The sequence below is a fragment of the Pygocentrus nattereri genome, chromosome 1 (genome assembly GCF_015220715.1).
Source record: "Pygocentrus nattereri isolate fPygNat1 chromosome 1, fPygNat1.pri, whole genome shotgun sequence".
Lineage (NCBI taxonomy): Eukaryota > Metazoa > Chordata > Actinopteri > Characiformes > Serrasalmidae > Pygocentrus > Pygocentrus nattereri.
The window spans coordinates 3,679,115-3,700,389 of NC_051211.1; the positions used below are offsets into that span (position 1 = coordinate 3,679,115).

The 21,275-nt window shown below is 40.5% G+C and overlaps 1 protein-coding gene across 2 annotated transcripts in view; it reads left to right on the forward strand.

The window, feature by feature from the left end:
- The window catches only part of top2b (DNA topoisomerase II beta), a 64,043-nt gene that overhangs the window by 20,086 nt on the left and 22,682 nt on the right, over window positions 1-21,275 (forward strand). For both annotated transcript variants that reach the window (XM_037539774.1, XM_037539778.1), the window contains exons 5-20: window positions 1,498-1,643; window positions 2,823-2,920; window positions 5,819-6,031; window positions 9,138-9,311; window positions 11,066-11,167; window positions 11,332-11,469; window positions 11,827-11,965; window positions 14,237-14,394; window positions 14,862-14,987; window positions 15,106-15,216; window positions 15,324-15,429; window positions 16,255-16,364; window positions 17,983-18,075; window positions 18,509-18,623; window positions 19,903-20,024; window positions 20,710-20,858. In XM_037539774.1, coding sequence (XP_037395671.1) covers window positions 1,498-1,643; window positions 2,823-2,920; window positions 5,819-6,031; window positions 9,138-9,311; window positions 11,066-11,167; window positions 11,332-11,469; window positions 11,827-11,965; window positions 14,237-14,394; window positions 14,862-14,987; window positions 15,106-15,216; window positions 15,324-15,429; window positions 16,255-16,364; window positions 17,983-18,075; window positions 18,509-18,623; window positions 19,903-20,024; window positions 20,710-20,858 — 2,100 coding nt within the window. The remainder of the gene's footprint in view (window positions 1-1,497; window positions 1,644-2,822; window positions 2,921-5,818; window positions 6,032-9,137; window positions 9,312-11,065; window positions 11,168-11,331; window positions 11,470-11,826; window positions 11,966-14,236; window positions 14,395-14,861; window positions 14,988-15,105; window positions 15,217-15,323; window positions 15,430-16,254; window positions 16,365-17,982; window positions 18,076-18,508; window positions 18,624-19,902; window positions 20,025-20,709; window positions 20,859-21,275) is intronic.

The following is a 21,275-nucleotide window of genomic DNA, read 5'->3' on the forward strand; positions in this document are numbered from 1 at the left end:
GGCACCTCTGCTTAGTGTTTTCAGCCGTGGGAGACACTGAACGAGTTAAAGCTCCAGTCAGCAGAGCTCTCTGCTTCTTCGATGCAGGCAAACCTCCACCTTGACAAGGAGCCACACCACAAAAAGATATGTATACAAACACATGCCTTTACATGCACTCAATAATCCCATCATAATCGGATGTCTGCAGTAATCCGACTACTCAAATGGTCAAACTACTCAAATGTAAACAGCATCCTCCGATCTAGAAGATCCCAGTCAGACGGCAGATGTTGCGAGACGCAGCAAAACACTTTGAAACCAAACCATGAAACCAAACATGAAATAAAGGATTTAAATATTCTTCATCTTCTAGTTGATGTATGTTCATATTTTCAGTTAAAGTGGCGCAATCTTTAAATGTTTAAGTAATGTTTTACATTACTTTGCATCTTCTTTGAGTTTATTGGCTGATACACACACACACACACCTTCTAAGCCGCTTCTCCTTCTGGGTTCGGGTGCTGGAGCCTATCCCAGCTGTCATCGGGCAGAAGGCAGAATGCACCCTGGACAGGTTGCCAGTCCATCATGGGGCAGACATCCACACTCACACACACCTAGGGGCAATTTAGCACGTCCTGTTGGCCTGACTGTATGTCTTTGGACTGTGGGAGGAAACCGGAGAACCCGGAGGAAACCCACACAGACACGGGGAGAACATCCACACAGAGAGGGCGCTGGTCGCCCGGCCGGGGAATCGAACCCAGACCTTTCGTGCCGCCCTTATTGACTGATAGCAAAGCAGAAATCTGATTACTGCCTGAGTCATGTAGACCTGGAGTTTCCCCATTATCTGATTACTGATTGGATTATTGACAAAATCTGATTTTCTGCAGTTATCGGATTATTGAGTGCATGTAAACACACTCAATAACGCACATAAAATCTCTACTTTTACACATACTACCCAGATAAATTGCTTTTCTTTGGTACCCAACAACAACAAAAACTTTTGAACAGTACTGCGGAGTTTCGTAAACGCTGGAGAGCATCCAGTGCAGCAGTGAAACGTAAAAAAGGACAAACCAACATATAGATAGATATCAGTTGCTTTAAATGCAGTTTATGCTGTTGCCATATGCTGGTTGTTGTTTACAAACCCTCTATAGGGGAGATAATAGTTGATAATAACAATAATATTGATAAAGTGAAACAGTAGATTCAGTAATTGATGAAAATTGCACATCATTCAGTGTTCTAGATAGCTCCACAATGCTCAGCCTCTTATGCTCACTGCTTTTCTTCTATTGCCATTTAAAGTAAATAAATGCAACAGAATTTAATTCCTAATTGCTGTCTGGCTGAAATCTGGCAAAAAAGGACTTTAATAATAATTTAAAATCTGAGGAAATGTAATTTTTTCTTTGTTTCCGTTGAGATTTGTGTTTTAGCTTGCTTGTTTATATGTTTATGCGTCGGTCTTATTAGCTCATGCATGTTTTTTTGGTCTGTCAGGGAGTCGAACACTATCTCTGTGTGGAACAATGGCAAAGGAATTCCAGTGGTGGAGCACAAGGATGAGAAGATGTACGTCCCGGCTCTGATTTTTGGACACCTGCTAACATCCAGCAACTATGACGATGATGAGAAAAAAGTCACAGGTAACTAAAATGGCTACTTGGAATAATAATAATAATAATAACAATAACAACAACAACAACAATAATAATACACTGATATGATTTTTTTTGACGAAAACCAGAATAATGACCATATTTGGAAAGATAACTGTTACAACTGTAGAAGTATTTTACTTTAAACACCTTGATAAAGTTTTAAGTGATACTGTTTTGATCCCACAACCGGGGAAATTCCATCTCCGCATTTAACCCATCCATGCAAGTGAAACACCACACACACACTAGGGGGCAGTGAGCACACTTGCCCGGAGCGGTGGGCAGCCCTATCCACGGCGCCCGGGGAGCAGTTGGGGGTTAGGTGTCTTGCTCAAGGACACCTCAGTCATGGACTGTCGGCTCTGGGGATTGAACCGGCGACCTTCCGGTCACAGGGCCAGTTCCCTAACCTCCAGCCCACGACTCCCCCCAATAATATTAAGTCTGAGCGGAACGGCACAGGAAAGCCGGGGTTTTTTAGCAGTATTTCTTATTTTCATTAAATTCAAATTTTTTGTTAATAATTGACACTATTGACACTTTATTTTAGGCCTGTTGGTCCTTTTGCATATTTTAGCTGGGAACAACATTATATAACATTATATCACAACGAAACACTTTTAACAAAAGAGAAATAAGACAAATTAGAAAACGTAAGAAGTAATTAATAGAAAACAAAAGTCCAGAGAATTCTGGAAAGCTCTGTCCCTGGTGCTGCAGTAGTCGTGTTATTTACGAGTGGTATCGTTTATGAGTTTCTGCAGTTAATTTGACTTTAAGAAATGTGAGAACTGACTGTTCTAATATGGGGAATACTCCTATCAGTTATTGGAGTATAAATGACTAATCTAGAACTTAAACATACTTTACTTTTCATGTAAGTCAACGGAACCACTTTTGTCCAAGTAATTTTGGGCCATTTCCTTTGGTCTATTCATCATGAAATTTACACACAGTGGGAAATGGGTATTTTCAAATTATGTAAAAAACTGAAAAACAACAATATATATATATACACACAGATAGATAGATATATAGATATGTAGATATATATATATATACACACATACAGGCTTTGTGCAGCGTGGCTTCAAGATCTGCAGCTCTGCTCTTGCGATCCGAAGGTGTTTTCCCCTTTACAGATGTCTTATCTCTGCTCTCCAGGTGGAAGGAACGGGTACGGTGCTAAACTCTGTAATATATTCAGTACCAAGTTCACAGTGGAGACGGCCTGCAAAGAGTACAAACACAGCTTTAAACAGGTACAACAACAAACTCCATTCACTGAAACGATCATTGACCTGTTCCAGAAAAATGTCAGCATCTGCTCGAGATGACACGACAGGAAAACTAGTTTCACGTTGATTTATAGCAATTAACTCACTTAAAAATACAACGTAAACGGTTACAGACACACAGTTATAGAAATGATCCGGCAGCGTTTTTATTTTATGAATTCTGACGTTTGTAAGTGTACGGAATACAGAAATGTACGGAGTACAGAACTGTATGGAATACTGAAGTGTCAGAATGCCTAGGTATATAGTATACTGAAATGTACCGAATACTGTAGTTTTTACGGAATACTGCAGTATAAAGAATGCTGAGGTGTCAGATTACTGAGAACTACAAAATACTAAAGTGCATGGAATACTGAAGTATCAAAATACTGAGGTAAACAGTATACTAAAGTGTACGGAGTACTAAAGTGCATGGAATACTGGGGTATAAGAATGCTGAGGTGTATGGTATACTAAAGTGTACGGAGTACTAAAGTGCATGGAATACTGGGGTATAAGAATGCTGAGGTGTATGGTATACTAAAGTGTACGGAGTACTAAAGTGCATGGAACACTGGGGTATAAGAATGCTGAGGTGTATGGTATACTAAAGTGTACGGAGTACTAAAGTGCATGGAATACTGAAGTATCAAAATACTGAGGTAAACAGTATACTAAAGTGTACGGAGTACTAAAGTGCATGGAATACTGGGGTATAAGAATGCTGAGGTGTATGGTATACTAAAGTGTACGGAGTACTAAAGTGCATGGAATACTGAAGTATCAAAATACTGAGGTAAACAGTATACTAAAGTGTACGGAGTACTAAAGTGCATGGAATACTGGGGTATAAGAATGCTGAGGTGTATGGTATACTAAAGTGTACGGAGTACTAAAGTGCATGGAATGCTGAAGTATCAGAATACTGGGGTTGTATGGTATACTAAAGTGTACTGAGTACTAAAGTGCATGGAATACTGGGGTATAAGAATGCTGAGGTGTATGGTAAACTAAAGTTTACAGAATACTGAAGCTTTTATGGAATACTGGAGTATACAGAATGCTGAGGTGTCAGATTACCTAGGTATATGGAATACTGAGAACTACAACGTACTAAAGTGCATGGAATACTGAAGTATCCAATACTCAGGTATCTGGAATACTGAAGCAAATGGATTAATGACATATATGGAATAATAAAACATCTAATAATGAAATGTACAGAATAATAAATATGTGGAATAATGAAATATATATAATAATGAAGCATATGGAATACTTCAGCGTACGGAATACGGTTATGTTAATGTTATTTTTCCTGTGTTTGGCAACTTTCGGTGCGCATTTGTGTTTTCAAAGCACAGTTAATTTCACAGTTGGGCCTCCACTATTGTGTCTGTAGCCAGTGTATAAGAAAAGCCGTGTGGTCTGTCTGACTTTATCATTTCCATCCAGACGTTCCGGTCTTTTGAGGACAGCAGGGCGTGAGCCTCTGTGGTTGAAGCTGTAATGAGCTGTCCTAATGCGCAGATGTGAGGATATCAATACAGCATCGAAAACTGAGCATGAAACAGTGAATGGGAATGTAGCCCGTATCTCTGATGTGCTTCGTCATGCTCTTCAGAGCATCTCTCATTTACAGACTTTCACGGAAACCGCTGTCAGAGATCAAAGCTGGGAGCCAGGGTGTGTCCTGTCAGAGTGAAGTGGGCAAGGAGGGGCAGGACAGGGGAAAATGGACAGACCCACATTCAAATATGTGGGCTTTTTGAATTCTAGGGGTTGTGATTTTTGGGGTTTATTTTTATGGATGGGTGATGCAGCAGATGATCACCAGCGTCTGTCTGAGCTATCCTGAGAAGGTCTTTGCATCATGAAAGGTTCTTCAGGTTGATGGAGAATCTGCTGTAGATGGTTCTATATAGCACCTTTTTAAAAAAATTCTATATAGCACCGAAAAAGGTTCTGCAGTTGTTACAAGCTTGGCATTGTAACTATAGTAGAACGGTTTTTGGTGCTGTATGAAACATTTTATAAAAAGGTGCTCTATAGAACCATCTACAGCAGGTTCTCCATCAACCTGAAGAACCTTTCATCATGCAAAGTGCCCTTTAATCAAGGGTTCTTTGAGTGTTCATGGTTCTGTATAGAGCTGTTTTCTTTTTACTGAAGAACCATCTTATTTCGGAGTTGAAAATCATTATTATAAACATTATTAATACATGTCGCTGCTGTCGGAACAAAACCTTGTATCTCCAAAGTGGTCACTTTACAGGAGAAGGAAAAAACCTACTTTACTTTTAATGTAAGTCAATGGAACCAGACGTCTTTCCAAGTCATTTTGGGCCATTTCTTTTGGTCCATTCTTCATAAAATATACACATAATGTAAAGGGCAACAGGTATTTTCAAATTGTGCTATAAACTGCTGAAAAATGACAAAAATAGAGATATGAGGTTTTCTTTTAGGGGTTTTATATATGTGTGTGTGTGTGTGTGTGTGTGTGTGTGTGTGTGTGTATGTATGTGTGTGTGTATATATATATAAAATGTATTTCTAGTGCAATTTCATTTTTGGCCATGATTTTATCACAAAACCGTTGTAAAATTGTCTCAAACATCAGTCACTGAATTCATAACCGTGTCATGTAGGAACTTTCTGTGAGGAGCTTTTAGAGGCAGACGTCTGGTTCCTATCACCACCACTGTGAACAGCTCTGACTCCAGTGGAGTATTTCACATCGAGCCGCTCTGAACGGCTCTGTGTACGTCGTAACTATTTAATTGTGCGGAAACCTGCGCGCATAATAAAGAGATAAAAACAAAAACAACTAAATTCACTAACCGATGAAAATGATCTGTCATGTTTCCTCCCTAAAAGACGTGGCAGAACAACATGACAAAAACCAGCGACCCCAAGATCAAATACTTCGACGGGGACGACTTCACCTGCGTCACATTCCAGCCTGACCTCGCCAAGTTCAAGATGGAGAAACTGGACAAGGACATTGTGGCTCTGCTGACACGCAGGGCCTATGACGTCGCCGGATCCTGCAAGGGTGTTAAAGTCATTCTCAACGGCAAGAAGCTGCCGGTAAGTCACACCTCTCTGTGTCTATATTACGGTTATTGGCATGTTGGGCTCGTGTCAGACTCTGTATTCATGGCGAAATGTTCGGTCAGTCCCTCCAGTGGACTGGAGGTCAGGGAACTGGCCCTGTGACCGGAAGGCCGCCGGTTCGATCCACAGAGCCGGCAGTTCATGACTGAGGTGTCCTTGAGCAAGACACCTAACCCCCAACTGCTCCCCGGCCGCCGTGGATAGGGCTGCCCACCGCTCTGGGCAAGTGTGCTCACTGCCCCGTTCCTTAAGCATGTGTTTCACTGCATGGATTAAATGCGGAGGTGAAATTTCCCAGTTGTGGGACTAATAAGTGTCACTTATGTATCGCTGTTGTCGGAAGAAAACCTCGGGAAAAAAAATCTCCAAAATGGAAACTTTACAGGAGAAGGAAAAAACCTTCTTTACTTTTAATGTAAGTCAATGGAACCAGACGTCCTTCCAAGTCGTTTTGGGCCGTTTCTTTTGGTCCATTCATCATGAAATTTACATGCAAAGTAAAGAACAACAGCTCCTTTCAAACTATGTCAAAAACTGAAAAACGAGAAAAATGGAGATGCAAGGTTTTCTTCCAACAGCAGCGACATATCAAATCGACGTTTCTAATTCATTTTAGAATAATTGATCATTTTATAAAATATTTCACTGTAGAGATTTGGTGCTTACTTTGTATGCAAGCAGTGTCATTCCGAATTAAAACATCATTCCAAATTAAAATAGTGAAAGTTACACTTGATTTCCAATTAGTTTCTCTCTTGTTTTATAAGAAATGAATTAATCTACATTCAAAACAATGAAAAAAGTGCAAAACTTGCCCAAATATTAGAGCCCAAAACGACCACAGAGTGCTTGTAGGAATGGAAAGTGCATGCTTAGCCGTTTTCCCTACGTGGGATTTCGGCTGTCCAGTAAATAACAGGCCAACAGGTAAAGTGCGTAGCTGTAAGCACATTAAGTGCCCATATTTAACGGAGTTAATGGAGAGTATTTATACATAAATATGATATATTTTCCGGGTAAATTCAGAGCAGTTGCTGACGCGTACATATTATTTAACACACACTGTACTGTCTGTCTTACTCTAAATACCCGTCTGCTCTGGTTTTCGACTACAGACGTTTTTCTTTTTTCTTTTTTGTCTGATCTGTTTATATTTTGCAGTAACTCATTTGATATGGCCGGTAATCTTGCTGGCCCAAATCCTGCATGCTGCTAACGATTATCGACACCATATCAGCCTCTGCAGCTTATCTCGGCTGTCCAGAGGCTCGGAGTCACATGAGGATAAACCAGCCTGTCCCGCAGCGGCATAAACCGTAACGACTGTAACGAACCGTCCGAGCTGTTGGGCTGCCGTCTCATTGTTTGGCAGATCAGCCTGTAGTTGTTGCAGTTGCATGTGAGCAGCTGAGGCGCGGCGTGTTTGGGGAAGTCGGCTGCAGCTGGCGGCTGTTGTGGTTTTAACATTTGCCTCGTGCAACTGACGGGTCAAAACGCCCCGGATGTTTTTCGACGTTACTGTCGCTTTGCAGTGACGAAACATCTTGCGCTGATGTTCGCTTTCATTTCTCGACCTGCCTGACTGTTTCTTATACTCAGTGCTGGGCAAAAATGCTTTAAACACGAATAAAGAGAGAAAAACACTAGTCGCAAATAATAGTAATTGGTGCGCTCCTCATAGCAGCCCAGTTTCAAATGCAATTATCATGCAATACGTGATCTGTCTAATCAATAGTTAGGTAAATTAAATCTGGAGTGTCAGTAATGGAATTTAATAAATCCTTGTGATGTCTGATCTCTAATGAGGGCTTTGCTGTTGTAAATTATGTCAAAAAAATTTAAAACGACAAAGATGGACGTGTGGGGTTTTGTTCTGGTGGACACTTGGTCCACCAGGCAGTGACCTTAAACGTAGTCACCTTTTAAAATTGTATTTTAATAACAAAATCAAATTATTTTGGTTTTAAAAAAGAGTGTTGCTTATCATTTCTGCTATATATAATTTAGATATAATAAAAATATATAATTTATATATATTTAAACTTATAATTCTTATAATTCGTATATTGATTCTTACGTTTGCATATTGTTTTACTACATACGCTGCCCACCAAGACGAACAGTTTGACCACACCTGGTGCGCAGGACATCTGATGGACGTTGCACATATTAACGCTGTCATAACAAAACCTTGTAACTCCAATTTTTCATTGTTTTTTCATTTTTTGCATATTTCGAAAACGCCAACTAGTGAACGGATCAACAGAAACGGTCCAAAATAACTTTGATTAAAGCTACGTTCACAAGCCTCGTTGCTCAAATCCGATTTTCTGCTCAAATCCGGTCTCTCTGACTCGATGGTTCACACTGGTTTAGGTAAGCGACTCAAATCGGTCATTAACGTGACGAACTGGCCTGAAATGACCCTCATGAGCTCCTCCTACTCAGTGACGTCACGCGACTGAATCGCTGCATCATCGGCACAAACTAACGAGCAGATCGAGCTTCGCTGAGAAGATCATTAACTCTGATCAGCTCTCAGCTTCGTTATTAGAGCCAGACGGAGGAGAAGAAGGTGAGATGAGCTGCTTTTCCACCGTTTACAGGCTTTAACGTCTGGTCGGCGCTGTTGCCATGGTAATGCTAAACGATGGTCACGCGCAGCGGGAAAAAAGCACATGACTTCCGATCTGAGCGTCACGTTAAGGTCACACGGCCACGAATCGGATACGTATCCGATCTAGAACCACATATGAAAGTGACTCAGATCAGATTTGTGTCCACACAGCCCTGAAAACACCAGATCTTCACTTTAGGGCAAAAATGCCACTTCAGCCTGGTAATGTGAACGCAGCCTAGTTTTTTTGTTTTGTTTTGCTTTAACTCACATTTGAAAATGTTTTTTCCTTCTCGTGTGAAGTTTCTGTTTTGGAGATACGAGGGTTTGATATCCTGTGTTACTGCTTTCAGGTTGCGCGTCAGCATAAAAGACCATCTTCTCACGGTGCCAGTTTGATATCACACTGATTATCTGTCCTTGTGCTCTCTCTCACTAATGATGCCTGGTCTCCTGCTGTAGGTGAACAGCTTCCGCAGCTACGTGGACCTGTACGTGAAGGATAAGCTGGACGAGACAGGCGTGGCTCTGAAAGTGGTGAACGAGGCCGTAAACGAGCGCTGGGAGGTCTGTCTCACCATGAGCGAGAAGGGCTTCCAGCAGATCAGCTTCGTCAACAGCATTGCTACTACCAAGGTAGCCAAGCCTGTTTGCCTACCTCAGAAAAGGGGTGGTTGTATTATTGGGCTGATTACAGACCTGGGATCTGCACTTACATCTGAGTAGGGATCCGAATCTGTGATCACCAGAGGGTTCAACTTGCTTGTTTTCCAGGACGAAGAAACAGTCAAATTCCAGAACTCATCCTTTCACTCACGACTTCAGTGGAAAGTATCTGAAAACAAAAGGGACAAAGAAGAGTGAATGAAAACAAAAGACCCATTAATCACTGACATTTAAGCCTAATTGCATCGTTGAGCACTTAATCTAATCAGTATGGTGATTTTTTTTTTAAATCACGCAGTGACTTGAGGTCCTCGTGGTGTAATCTAAGTTTGAAGTTTATAATGGGATTCACTTTAGTTAGATTGGTAAACTGATTTCAGTCAGTGAGACAAATATATAACAACTTTGCTATGAAGTGAACTGTTAACATTGGAATTGACTCATTTATTCCAACTCATTTTTGAGATCAGGAGTAAATGTTAAATTCAATTATTTGCTAGCAATTTGATGTTTAATAACATTTCTTTTTTCAAGCTTAAACACTTTAATACTTGTTTGTTAAGAGTTTGTTTTAGTCCATACTTATATATACGCTCACCGGCCACTTTATAAGGTACACCTGTTCAGTTGCTTGTTAACACAAATAGCTAATCAGCCAATCACACGGCTGCAACTCACTGCATTTAGGCATGTAGAGGTGGTCAAGACAACTTGCTGAAGTGCAGACCGAGCATCAGAACGGGGAAGAAAGGGGATTTAAGGGACTTTGAACGTGCCGTGGTTGTTGGTGCCAGACGGGCTGGTCTGAGTATTTCAGAAACTGCTGATCTGCTGGGATTTTCACCCTCAACCATCTCTAGGGTTCACAGAGAATGGTCCGAAAAAGAGGAAACATCCAGTGAGCGGTCAGTTGTGTGGACGAAAAAGCCTTGTTGATGTGAGAGGTCAGAGGAGAACGGGCAGACTGGTTCCAGATGATAGAAAGGCAACAGGAACTCAAATAACCAACCAGAATCTCTGAGGAACGTTTCCAACACCTTGTTGAAAGTCTGCCACGAAGAATTAAAGCAGTTCTGAAGGCAAAAGGGGGTCCAGCCTTTTACTAGCAAGGTGTACCTAATAAAGTGACCGGGGAGTGTGTATAAACTATTACACATATTAGTCATTAAGGCACAGCCTGTTTAGGAATAAAAGGGAGTTATAAACATGAGTTATGATGATTAGACCTCTGGTGGAGAGAAAAACAGGAGAAGTATAGGATTTGGGCCTTGTGAAACTTTGAAGTGGAGAATAATGTTATTATTATTATTATTAAAGTGGTGAGTTAAGCGGGTGTATTTTGTCCTGAAGGCACAGAATTGGCTCAAAAACACTCATTCAGTTTCTCTGAGTAAGAGAACCGATCTAGGATCAGATTCCTCTCTTATTTACAACGACATTCCCGACAAAGACGGATCATAGATGAGCGCTCCTGCTCAGAGACGCTTCAGGAATATGGACTCTGGCCAGATTTTATTTACAAGGGCAAATAAGGCTATTAAATTGTGTAACTACCATACAGGTTCATATTTTCAAGCAAAGGTTTTGGTTAGACTGTGACGTAACCAATCCAGGCGCGATTCTATTAATTGAAACAAGTCTAATTGTAATGACTGTAGCCATTTCTAGTCACTAGGTGGCGCTGATTTTACTGTGGACGTTCTAATTGTTTTCGCTTCTCTCAGGGTGGCAGACACATCGATTACGTTGTGGATCAAATCGTGGCGAAACTCATCGAGGTGGTGAAGAAGAAGAATAAAGCAGGAGTCTCGGTGAAACCATTTCAGGTTCGGGCTTTAAGTACTAGGATTAAACCATCTGGCGACTTCGGCTTCGGTTTATGGTCACGGCATGAGGCCCTTTAAATGTTTATATCCTAAATCGTGTATAAAACAGTCTGATTTTTATACCTCAGTGAAGTTATTGTTCCGTATCTGTTGTTTCGTTTCAGGTCAAGAACCACATCTGGGTGTTTGTGAATGCTCTGATCGAGAACCCGACCTTTGATTCTCAGACGAAGGAGAACATGACACTTCAGACCAAAAACTTTGGCTCCAAATGTGCTTTGTCTGAAAAATTCATAAGAGCGGTAAGGGGTCTCATGAAAGTAGATTAGATTAGATCAGATGAAGGATTTGTAGAATTATGACTTCTTTTAAGGGCAACCGAACAAATTCCGTCCCAGTGGTTCACAGTGCCAGTCTTAGGAACCAGTTCTCCACTCATTTTTGTGTTTTCACTGCTGTAAGAAACTTGATTGGGCTGGCAAAGAGCTTGATCATCAGCTTAAGGGTTGAATCAGGCATGGTAGATAAGGGAAAACACAAAAGTGTGAAAAACCTGGTGCCCACGCTGCTTTTCTTTTGCATCTTCATCTGTGTGTCTTCAGTGTTTTCAAAGTACCGAACACTTTTGTGTAAACTTCAATTCTCTTATTGCCATGCAGGCCACAAACTGCGGCATCGTGGAGAGCATTCTGAACTGGGTGAAGTTCAAGGCTCAGACGCAGCTGAATAAAAAGTGCTCTTCGGTCAAACACAGCAAGATCAAAGGCATCCCAAAACTGGACGACGCTAACGATGCTGGTAAGCTCGGACAGCTCAGAAGCGCTCCCTGAGTCCTCACTCGTTTTGACATGTCACGTCCTTCATTGAAGACTCAGAGAGACTGGAGGGGGCAGCACCATTTATACCAGGGGTTGCCAGCATGCGGCTCTTTTACTGCCCCGTTGTTGCTCCGCGGCAGAATTAGACTTAAAATAATCCTCCTTTTGATCGTTCTGACACAGTTTAACAATAAAGGGTCTTAAATGCTGGAGTTAATGTAACTGCTGATTCACCCTGAAGATCAGCGCAGACTGCTGGTCACCATAGCAACACAGATTAAAGTCTCACCTAGCTTGAATCTAAGGAAAAGGCAAAGAGAGAGATTTAAGACGAACATCAATAATTTGGAGATGAATGGACGTATTTGCATTTATAGTCCAGCTGGTTTCCTGATACGTTTAATCTGCAACAAGAAACTGAAACACTAAAAAGATACGAAGCTGAAGTCGCTGCTCATTCAACAGCTTCTCGTTCAGATTTTTCCGTTCCACCTTAAATGGCGTAGCAGTTACATTCTGGCACTTCAGGCACCATTTAAGGTGGAACGGACGAATTTGAACAAGAATCTTGCGAATGACAAACGTCGTCAGCCTCGTAATAAATTGAACGTTGAGAGACGTTTTACAAGAAGCTGTTCTGCTTTTGAGAAAACGTTTCCTGCCAGAGATGTGGGAAAAGCGGCTATAGCTGAGCTACAGCTTAAAGCAGAGCAAAGTGAGTCTGTGTTTTCGTTGGTATTATATTTTTAGCCTATACTAGAACATCAGCACATATTGAGACATCTTTACAGCCAAGGTGGTAAAGCGGGCATACAACGTTGCGGCTCCCAAAGGGGTTTAATTTTTTGTTGAAGGGACAGAGTGGCTCTTCTTAACATTTGGGTTGCGACTCCTGGCTTATAAGTATGGATGATCAATCGTTTTTAAATCGAAACTGCGATTTTGAAGGAATGTTCAAATCGCGAGGGGGTGATTTCATAGAGTGACCAGTCAGAAACAACCAGACGCCCTGTGGCTTGTATGTGACAACAAAACTTCTCATTCAACTGGACCCTTAGGACCTGCTCTGGCTTCAAACCAGACAAAAGTGAATATTTTGACACAATTTGTCAATTTGCCAGTGTGTCTTTGTCTTAAATTGTTAAAATATCTTATCAAAGATAAAATACATGATGAAAGACAACAGCATCAGCTAAACTCTGTATCTATAGTTCTTTGACTGCCTCCCTCATAGTTCAGTGTTTGGGTGTTCGCTGCTCTTTATCCTCTTGTCTGTAGTCCATGCTTCTTTCCCAAGGCGGATGGCACTAGTCTGTCGTTTCCTAAATGGCTGTGAAATGTGGAGCCTGAATGCTATATGGATAATTTTGGCCAATTTTGATGACCTGCATTTTTTTGTTATTTGGAAAGCCTGACGTTTTGCAGGAGAATAGCATGTTAATATTACACTAATGACCTTTTTTATCAAGAGCGCTTTGATTAACAGAACCCAATTTGACTTTAAGAACTGTGTTAAGTGAGAATAGTAATATTTCACAATTTATAGTTGATAACTGACAATAAAATCAGTCGACAGTTATAAACAGCAATGTGTGAGAGTTTTAGGCATCTATGCAAATTTTTGACCTCAGCAGTGAGTTTATCACAATATACATTAGAATAAAGTCAAATTCATAATTCAAATAAACAGAAAAACAATAAAAAGTAACAATAATATCTTGGGTCCATATTTTTCCTGGACACCTTCACAGCCGCCACAGAAACTCGTTAATATCATCAATGACATCATGAGCTCAATTTACTGAGCACTGATTGGTCAAACCAGGAGCTGCTTTATAACTACATATAATACTGGACTTCCTCAAGGAGAGGCTTGGAGATGGGTAAACAAACACACTGACGTCCAGAAAATCACTATTTTATATATATATATATATACACACAATCATTATTAATTAATATTCTATAAATTTCGTTTATTCAAATATCAACACTTTTCTCAGCAAATAAACACAAACTACACAAATAAATAGATTTTGCAAATGTGTCTTGGCTCCCTAAGACTTTCACACAGCGCTGTACATCTAAAACTAAAGTGTAAAATATAAAACTACACATAAAATGTGCTGATATAATACAGACAGCTATCAGATTTTTTTTTATCAATATTGACCATAAAATGTTTCCACTGCTCAGACCCTATTATAATGTTTTGATGTGTAATCGATGGCTGTCTCTCTTTTACCGTAAGGCGGGAAACATTCATCCGATTGCACACTGATTCTGACCGAGGGAGATTCAGCCAAATCCCTGGCCGTCTCAGGGCTGGGCGTGATTGGACGAGACCGCTATGGAGTCTTCCCCCTGAGAGGCAAAATGCTGAACGTTCGAGAGGCCACACACAAACAGGTGAGCTCTGAAGCCCGATCGTGAGTCTAACCCCTGGTGATGCTACAGCTGTCCGTGGCCGGGAGTCCAAGAAAGCGCAATTGGCCTCGCTCTCTCTGGGTGGATGGGATGGCCCCCATCTCCCCCCATCACTCACCAGTTAGCTGGCGTAACAGATCTGGTGGTTGGCACTTTCCTTCAAGCGTGTTTGGCTGTCCAATGACGCTTTACAGGTTTCGGAGGACACCTGTGCTAGCCTTCACCCTCCTGGTGTTGATGGTGTTGTGTGATTGGGGGAATCCTAGCTGGCTGGAATTGGAGCTGAGTAATTTGGGGATAAAACCCCAAAAACAGCTAAATTAACTCTTTAGGACTGTCAGAATATTTTTTGACAGTTACGCTTCATCCAGGTAATCTTAAGTCCCCTAAATAGTTTTGGGATGACTGTATTTTCGTGTACAGATGCAGTCTTTCTCCTCTGTTTGTAGATAATGGAGAACGCAGAAATCAACAACATCATCAAGATTGTGGGCTTACAGTATAAGAAGAGCTACGACGACCCCGAGTCACTGAAATCTCTACGCTATGGCAAAATAATGATCATGACTGATCAGGTAGGTTACCTTTTTCTTTCAGGCAGATATATGTTGATATTCAGCGGGTTGGCTTGTTCTTGTGTAGAGCGTCCTGTGGTCTAATAATCTCATGATTTCTTTAATTTTCTGCGCTTAGGATCAAGACGGTTCCCACATTAAAGGCCTGCTCATCAACTTCTTCCACCATAACTGGCCTTCCCTGCTGAAGCACACTTTTCTGGAGCAGTTTATCACCCCTATCGTCAAAGTACGAACTTCAGCCTTTCCTTTGAAATAGTGCTACATTCCAAATACTGCACAGCATGAAATAAATATTACACATTTAATGCTTCTTTTGTTCAATGCTGTGTGCAGGCCAGCAAGAACAAACATGAAATTTCCTTCTACAGCATTCCAGAGTTCGAAGAGTGGAAGAAACAAACAGAGAACCACAAAACATGGCACATAAAGTACTACAAAGGTTTGTTTTATTTAGTAAGTTAATATTTAAAAAAACAAATATACATACAATGATCAGGCACAATATTCTGACCACCTCCTTGTTTCTACACTCACTGTCCACTTTATCAGCTCCACTTACTGTATAGCTGCACTCTGTAGTTCTACAGTTACAGACTGTAGTCCATCTGTTTCTCTGATACTCTGTTACCCTGTTCTTCAGTGGTCAGGACCCCCACGGACCCTCACAGAGCAGGTACTGTTTGGGTGGTGGATCATTCTCAGCACTGCAGTGACACTGACCTGGTGGTGGTGTGTTAGTGTGTGTTGTGATGGTCTGAGTGGATCAGACACAGCAGTGCTGCTGGAGTTTTTAAACACTGTGTCCACTCACTGTCCACTCTATTAGACACTCCTACCTTGTCGGTCCACCTTGTAGATGTAAAGTCAGAGACGACAGCTCATCTGCTGCTGCACAGTTTGTGTTGGTCATCCTCTAGTCCTTCATCAGTGGTCACAGAACGCTGCCCACAGGACGCTGCCCAGCACTGCTGTGTCTGATCCACTCAGACCAGCACAGCACACACTAACACACCACCACCACAGCAGTGTCGCTGCAGGGTCCGTGGGGGTCCTGACCACTGAAGAACAGGGTAACAGAGTATCAGAGAAACAGATGGACTACAGTCTGTAACTGTAGAACTACAGAGACCAGCTATACAGTAAGTGGAGCGGATAAACTGGACAGTGAGCGTAGAAACGAGGAGGTGGCTGATCGGTGTGTACTGGATACTATCAGAATGGCCCTGTGCATAATCGTGTTTCGCTTTCTGATGTAATGTTCTAGGTTTGGGTACCAGCACAAGCAAAGAGGCAAAGGACTACTTTGCTGACATGGAGAGGCATCGAATTATGTTCAAGTATGGAGGCACTGAGGATGATGCTGCTATTACTTTGGTTAGTAAAATCAGAAATGTTATCATCTTGCACTTCGAGCCGAGGGAATCGCGCAGTGTTTATAGTGCTCACATATTACACACCTCAGATATTTCACATTGCGATATTAGTGTTTGGTAACTGAGTGTAGCTCAGAAATGCTTTGATATGATCCAGTAGTTTGTGATCAGAGAGAATCCAGGCTTCATTTCAATCAATCAGCCTTTATTTCAACTCGGAAGCACATTGAGGGAGACCCTCATTTACAGTGTAGCCGAGGAAATTAAACAGGGGTTTAAAAAAGTTGAGATGAAATTTATTAAAAAACAAATGAAAATCATCAAGAAAAGAAAGATTTAGAAATAAATAACAGCTCAAATAAGAAACAGGCATTTAATATCAATAAAATATATGGTCACTTGTATTTGGATGGTCCCCCATAGATGATGTAAAGCTACATAAAGTCTTAATACACTTTCTGGTGATGCTCAGTTAATTATCAACAACATTACAGCTAAGTTAGGAGTAGGTATATGGTTTTCCCTTGAGGTTGGGGTTAGGGTTAGTTTTAGGGCTAGTTTTAATAAAATCTTTCACCTGCAACTTCAAGTTCAGTTGCGTTCAGTAGATATTTGAATGTTAGTTAAAGACAGACTGAGGATCTACAAAGCATCTACAGTGGACCATCCAAATAAACTGTTACCAAATATATAATAAAAACACATAAAAATAAGTAAAAGAACCAAACGTAGATAAAAATAAGCAGTAAAATACTAGAATTTTAGAAAAATCGAATTATTTACTAGAACAGAACAGTAAAAGGATAAAACGGTTGCAATAAAATAGTCACACGCACACATTTTCTAAGCCGCTTATCCTCCTGGGTCGGGAAATGGGCAGCACGGTCACAGCAAGAATGGCCTGGGTTCGACTCCCCGGCCGGGCGACCAGGGTCCTTTCTGCTTGGGTTTCCTCTGGGTGCTCTGGTTTCCTTCCAGTGTCCAAAGACATGCAGTCAGACTGATTGGACACGCTAAATTGTGTGGCTGTGAATATATTCTGTCTGTCTGTCTGTCCTGCGGTGGACTGGTGGCCTGTCCAGGGTGTGTCGTGCCTTCCACCCAGTGACTGCAGGGATAGGCCAGCCCCCCCACCCCCCCACCCCCCCGTGACCCAGAAGGATAAGCGGCTTAGAAAATGAGAAAGGACCATTTAACTAAAACAGTTACAGGCTGTCTGACGGTGGTTAAAGACTATTCCAGCTCACTGGTGCTCTGCAGCTAAAAGCCAATTTCCCAGTTCAGTTAAAAACTCCCAGTAAGAAGAGCAGATCTGATGACTACGGTTATTAATAGAGATCATAGATGAGATATAAGCTGGTACATAGCCAGAGTGTGATTTAGAATTGGTCAGGTTTCTGTTCCGCGGACAGTGCATTCAGAACCCAGAGAAAGAAGCTGGCCACCTTAAGCAGATCTGACACACGTAAAACTAGACTGTAGTGGAAAGGTTTAAGAGTTTAAAAGGCACCTTGTAGTAAAGCAGCTTCTCTGCTTGCTTCAAATGTTTTCCTCTCATTGTGAGCGTAATAGAAAGGATGGTGTGGAACTCGCCTCCCTCTGCTATCTCCTCTTTTCAGGCCTTCAGCAAGAAGAAGACAGACGACAGAAAAGAGTGGCTGACTAATTTCATGGAAGACAGACGCCAGAGGAGGATGCACGGTCTGCCTGAGGTGAGGCCAGTCACATCCAGCGGTCCATCACCCATTCTCCCAATTAGGTATCCTAGCAGGCAGCAATACCGTTAGGAGATTTATGGAAATGGATAACAGCGCCTCTGGGAGAAAGTGTCATTCAGGAGCACGGCTCTTAGGAATAGGAATTAGGCTGTTTTTTTGTGTGGTTCCGCACTTTTGGATTATTCTTCATTTACAGCGACTTTTGTTCTCATTTTGATTTGTAGTGCGTAAAGCTAGTAGTTAACACAGTGTTTGATCTTTTGATATCCAGGATTTTTAAGCTTATTTTAATGACTTTAATTCCTTGGGAGGATTGCATCTAGTTTTCCGTAGATGGTGGCACTCGAAACGTAAATGAAGTGTTATTTGACAGACAACTGAAAGTGCTTGTGCTCATTTAGTAATAAGAAAACGTATCTCTTTGCAGCAATACCTGTATGGCACCACGACACGACACTTGTCCTACAATGACTTCATCAACAAAGAGCTGATTCTCTTCTCCAACTCGGACAATGAGAGATCCATTCCGTCCCTTGTTGATGGTGCGTCTTGTACACATAACAGTTATGCGAGCTGAATTTGGCGGGTTTTAACGGCTTTATGGCAGTTTATACAGCAGGGCTGGATGACTATTTCTTAATTGCTGATAGGGCTTTTATAAATATCCCGCTTCATGACATTATTGTTCAGATTAGAAGAAAAATGAGATGCTTATGAACAGAAAACGTCTGTATCTGTATGCATGGCCCACACTACAGAATAGCTGGGCTGATTTTGTGGCCAATTTCCGTCTCCCTGCAAATTGAAAAAGATGCCCTGATTTCAGACTCACAGTCCAGTTGTGGCCAAATTCTGTGGTTCGTTATTCTAGACACACTGGCCGTTTCTTAATTTCTTACAGCGTCCTACTTATTCGTTTAAATGTGTCCATTCTTTTGTAGATTTTTAATATTCTATTTATTTGCCGAGTTTAACGTATTGGAAAAAATATAAAGTTAAAAATACGCCTTAATCTTTACGTTTAAAGTCACGTTTTATGTTAAATTCAGCAAATAAATAGTAATTGTGAATTAAAATGTGCAGGAGTGTGTACTCTGTAGAGGACATGTTAACTTATTTATGTATATTTATTTTTAAGTCAGCAAAAATATGTAATGCGAAGGTACTTGAGTAGAATACAAGTATTATATCTGTATTTCTGCTTTAGTAAAGTACTTTAAAAGTAGTTGTTTTTCATAATTGCGGTCACACAGGTATCTTTAACACAACTAATATTGTAAATACTAGTATATCGCTGTTGTCGGAAGAAAACCTCGTATCTCCAAAACGACTTTACAGGAGAAGGAAAAAAACCTACTTTACTTTTAATGTAAGTCAATGGAACCAGAATTTTTAGAAGTAATATTGGGTCATTTCTGTTGGTCCTTCGTCATGAAATTTACACAGAATATGTAGGACCATGAGTGTTTTCAAATTATGTCAAAAACTGAAAAATGTCAAAAATGGAGATACAAGGTTTTCTTCTGACAACAGCGACATGCAAGATATATAATGTCTAAATGCTATTTTGCCGTATTTTACTTCAGTACATTAAATCAAAGTACTTTTGTACTTACACAGATATTATTTTACTGAGAGTACAACTCCTTTTACATGAGCTTTATTCTTTGATACAGAAAGTGTAAACTGCAGTTTCGTGCTGGTTCAGGTGGAATCCTTTTGTGAAAGTTGCTCTTTGTGGAGATCAAAGGCAGAAAAACAAACAGCTGGATATGAATTCTGATCAAAAGGCTTTTCTTGCTTGGCTGAATGTGTCTGTAGGTCTGAAGCCGGGCCAGAGGAAGGTGCTGTTCACCTGTATGAAGAGGAACGACAAGAGGGAGGTGAAGGTGGCTCAGCTGGCTGGTTCAGTAGCGGAGATGTCTGCGTACCATCACGGCGAGGTGTGCACGAGTTTCTGAGACCGTCACGTTCAAGAGATCCTGAATTCCTTAAATTGTCTCTTAACATAAAATTAGATCTAGAAATGCAAAACACCACCTGTTGGTTTCATTTACATTACATTACATTACATTTATATACATTACATTACATTTATATACATTACATTTACATTACATTACATTTATATACATTACATTACATTTATATAACATTACATTTACATTACATTACATTTATATACATTACATTACATTTATATACATTACATTTACATTACATTTATATACATTACATTACATTTATATAACATTACATTACATTACATTTATATTACATTACATTTACATTACATTACATTTATATACATTACATTAGATTTACATTACATTGCATTTACATTACATTACATTTACATTACATTTATATTACATTACATTTACATTACATTACATTTACATTACATTTATATTACATTTACATTACATTTATATTACATTACATTACGTTTTTCCATTAAACAGTTTATGCACTAGAATGCGATGTATTTGTGTGTATCTGCTGATGCCAATACAGAAGCTTGTATTACATCTACTTACACACTTAAAAAGATGGTTCTTCAAGGGTTTTATAGAAAATATCTGCCAAATTTAATTATGATGTTCTCATGCGTCCCTACTGTTTTAGCAAGCTCTCATGATGACCATCGTGAACTTGGCCCAGAACTTTGTGGGCAGCAACAACGTGAACATCCTGCAGCCCCTCGGTCAGTTCGGTACGCGCATCAACGGAGGCAAAGATGCAGCCAGTCCCCGTTACATCTTCACCATGCTCAGGTCTGTCAGTCCTGCACTTCAGACGGTGTTTCTTTAGGGTTTTATCAGTAATTTAAACAAAATGTGTTTGGTTTTCATTGGTGAACTAAACTAGGATGTTAGTGTGAGAATTGTGAGCTCGTCAAAATATAATCAAACCATAATCTGTGGTTTGTAAAATTATACCATTAAATAATTAATATTAATAAGCTTAATTAGCCTCTTAAACTGCTTGGAACCACCAGTGGTTCCAAACCGCACTCGGTCATGTTCTCCATAACGTTCATACTCCATAAGCTCCATTCAGAAGCTGGGCGTCGTGTGAGGCTGTAGCTCTTCTCTCCAGTCTAATAGACGGTGACGTCATTTTAAACCCTTATAATAAAAGAAGCTGAACTTTGTTTTTCTACTGAAAGTCGACCCGTTTTTCCCCAAATC